The sequence below is a fragment of the Coregonus clupeaformis genome, chromosome 37 (assembly GCF_020615455.1).
Source record: "Coregonus clupeaformis isolate EN_2021a chromosome 37, ASM2061545v1, whole genome shotgun sequence".
NCBI lineage: Eukaryota > Metazoa > Chordata > Actinopteri > Salmoniformes > Salmonidae > Coregonus > Coregonus clupeaformis.
The window spans coordinates 26,446,423-26,449,989 of record NC_059228.1 but is presented as its reverse complement, the minus strand read 5'-3'; the positions used below and the strand labels follow the sequence as shown (position 1 = coordinate 26,449,989).

The 3,567-nt window shown below is 41.5% G+C and overlaps 1 protein-coding gene across 1 annotated transcript in view; it reads right to left on the bottom strand.

Annotated features, from left to right (window-relative positions):
- LOC121553763 (B-cell lymphoma/leukemia 11A) overlaps positions 1–3,198 on the bottom strand; it is a 44,880-nt gene extending 41,682 nt beyond the window's left edge. Inside the window, exon 1 of the mRNA XM_041867140.2 lies at positions 2,692–3,198. Within this exon, the coding sequence (XP_041723074.2) occupies positions 2,692–2,746 (55 nt within the window). The 5' untranslated portion in view covers positions 2,747–3,198. The remainder of the gene's footprint in view (positions 1–2,691) is intronic.
- Between the last annotated feature and the right edge of the window lie 369 nt (positions 3,199–3,567).

The following is a 3,567-nucleotide window of genomic DNA, read 5'->3' as shown; positions in this document are numbered from 1 at the left end:
TAACGTCAGGTCAACCACCAGAACAGCCGAGGTTATACAACAGCCCTAGGCATTAAATTCACTGGATAAAATCAAATGGAAGCAGACTAAGCCCTCACCTTAAACTTGAACTGAGAGTAGATTTTATAGAGTTGCATAATGCATTGTCGGTATTAATTACAAAGGGATAAACACCTATTTGAATTATATCATTTGATTTCAATTTTTTTTGCATAGAACTATGCATGTATTAAGCACCATATTGAGCCATCTACACTGAACTGCTTGAAATGGAATTGAAGGAGACGAGAAACCTGGACATATTTACATATTCAAAACATGGACTGAATAATATCACTTCAAGGTATACATGTCCGGCTCCTAAACTAATGTGTTGCAATCAATATCAGATAAAAGCAAAAATATAGGCTGCATCAGAGCAGGCACACTGAGATCAATTATATTGTAGGCCTATTCCTATATAATGTGTGGGATAAACATGATTTGTCACTAATTCAAATCTGCGTGGCAAATCAATAAAAATAAGAAGAAAACTGTCGTGGAACAATTATTTTCTGACAGGCTATAAGAAAATCACGCTATGTAAGGCAGCAATACAATTTAGTTAATGCATTTGAAAGTCATTTCATTCTGCATGATATTAAAACAACTGTAATTTCTGCATAATCAGGAAAAAACGATATGTGTTGTTTGATGCACAGCCCATAGGAATGAAAGGTGGTAAACATTAGTAACATATCTCTTTTTCCCACTTCTGTAAATTCCATTATATTTCAAGGGGTTAGATTAGCCTACCATTAACACTATTAATAACCTTCCTTATCTGAAGGAAATATGGACAGCTATATAATTTGGGTATAGGCCTTTTCGTCCTTTTACGAAATATGTGCTCAAAAAGAAAAAAATCCAACCTTAATTTAAAGCCATCATAGGCCTATATTTTATTCATATGGACAAGTGTTGTTATGCATTTGCACATTAAATAAATCGTATAAAAAATAAAAGGATATTTTCTACCATTTAAAATAAAATAAAAGTGTCTGAATATTTTTTTTATGGAGATTTTTGCGTTTAGGTAGTTTGACAAGTTATAGGACTACAGAATGTTGACATTTGTATTGAAATGTGTTTAACTTCCATACCCCTGTAGAAAAGAACAGGATTCGAAACTGGAGAGAAAAGAGGAGGAGGGGAAACGCGACGTATAATATCCCCTTATGCGTTTCCCTGCATTCTAAACATATCCTCAAAGATGTAGATTGAGGTGGCGGTGAAATTGATCAGGTTCAAGTTCACATCCAGTTTTTGATCGTTTTCTGCCTCCTAGCGACTGGATTCCGACACGAACAAAAGCCTTCCGATGCAGCTGGACTGTATGCCCTGGCTGCACTGAGACCCAACGATATGGCTACAGCCACTCGACTTCATGCGGAAACCTAGTAATGCCACACGATACGATACAATGTTACAGCAACGTGGATCTAGGGCATGTTATCGCATATTACACCATTCGAGCGCTACTGAAGGGACGGTTTCAGGACAAAAACACGGTGTGGCAACATCGGGCATTGGGCTGGCTACCTTAGTGATTCCTCTTGTTACAAACGCATATATAGCTAACTGCCTGCTGCTTGTAACATTGTAAACATGCTGGTTATGTATGCAAACTAAATCAACCATATCAAAATAAATGTGTGCTTAATGGAGTTTTTCATATAGCCTAGTTAAACGTAAAAATGTATAATTATTCAACATTTTCTTTACATTGTTATTACAGTATAAATAACATTACATTGTTATTCTTGTTTTGTCTTACCTTAGGGTAATGATCTGCATGATAAACTAAAATAAATACAAATGGCTCCAAATGTGGGTTGGTCAAAAGGAAGAAAAATTGACTACAGAAGAGAAAATGCGTTGGTCCTGTTGCTCTTTACTAAAGCACCCTCTTTTACTAGGCTACTCGAGACAGCGTGAAGCATATGCTTCCCGCCACTATAGAAGAACACCTTGCAGAATCAATGTAAACACAACAATCCGTTCGTTAAGGATATATGGACAAGCAGGGTACAAATAAGCAGGTTTTTATATATATATATATATTTCGAGGAGCCACACGCGCACGCGGTGCTTGTAAACAGTTGGACACGAGATTTTTCCCAAACAAAATCCACTTCCAGTTTTTTGAAAACCTTCCAAAAATAGCACGAGAGGGGAGAAACCTGCCTCGATCCAAGACAGGCACCGGTACGGGATATTCCGGGCGATATTCTACATAGCTCCGCGGAAAGCATGCATATAGGCTACCCATACGCTCCGCGTACCTTAACGTAGCCTATGCACTTTAGTGGCGGAGGCAACCGGGGCACTAAAGCCAGTGCGTGTGAATGTAATGCCATTCTCGCTGCAAACTTCTCAGATTTTTCGCAGGGGTGAAAACTGGATCAAACTTTTGTCTTTCAGCCTGGGTAGAATATGCTATGCGCGTATATGTATTTCACCAGGGGAGATTCTCGCCTCGCTTTCACGGTGAAGTCCACTTGACGGCGGGTCCGTGCTGTCCAGTGTCCAAAGTGCCAGTGCGAATCACGCTCCATGTAACCCAGTTTCCGCTTTTCTGAATGGACACAGTATTGGACTGGGTAGAAAGGAGTGTGGTAAAAGTAGAAATGACAATTTAGATGTACTTACGCGAAAAATCCCGTTTGCTTAAGTGCTGGGGTTTGCCTTGCTTGCGGCGAGACATGGTGGCTGGTGGCAGCGTTCAGCTCGGTTCACATCGGGAGAGCCGGGTTAGAAGGGAGACTCCAGAGAAAATATCTTCATCAATGCCTTTGACATCCAAAATAAATTAGAAATAATACAACGATGGCGCAGGGAAGATGGATTGTGGGATCGCCGTCATGGCTTTTTTAAAAAGAGAGCGAGGGAGAGAGATGAAAAAATGGCAAAAGCCCCCCTGAGCTGCAAGTTCAAGTGCGGACGTGACGTTCCTGCGAACTTGAACGTCAGGAGATGGATGGACACAGACATACAAAACATGGGCAGGGCGAAGCGGCAAAGTGGGAGGAGGGAAGGGAAATAACAAAACCAATGGACACTCATTAGGGGCTGGACATGAAAAATAGACCCGGGGAAGCCAATGGACAGAAAGATCAGGGGGCCGGACAAGAGGTTCTTGGGGGAGGGAGAGAGTGAGGGAGAGAGAGAGAGAGATGTCTAATGAAAGCAATGTGCACTGTGTGTGTTTGTGTGTGTGTGTGTGTGTGTATGTGTGTGTGCGTGCGTGCATGTGTGTGTGTGTGTCTGTGTGTGTGTGGGGGGCGAAGAACAACAGAGCAAGAAAAGCCAGTGGACAGGAGCTCGGAGGGGCCGGACATATGCTGCATATGCGGGGAGGGAAAGAGAGAAAGAGAATGAGAAATAGAAAGAGAAACAGAGAGAGAGAGAGACATTTAACAGAGGCTGTTGCATTGGTTGACATTGATCAGGGGACTCGAGTCGGGGCTGGAGTTATGTGGTAGAAAGAGAATACATTCTAGTAACACTCCTGGTGTGTGTGTGTGT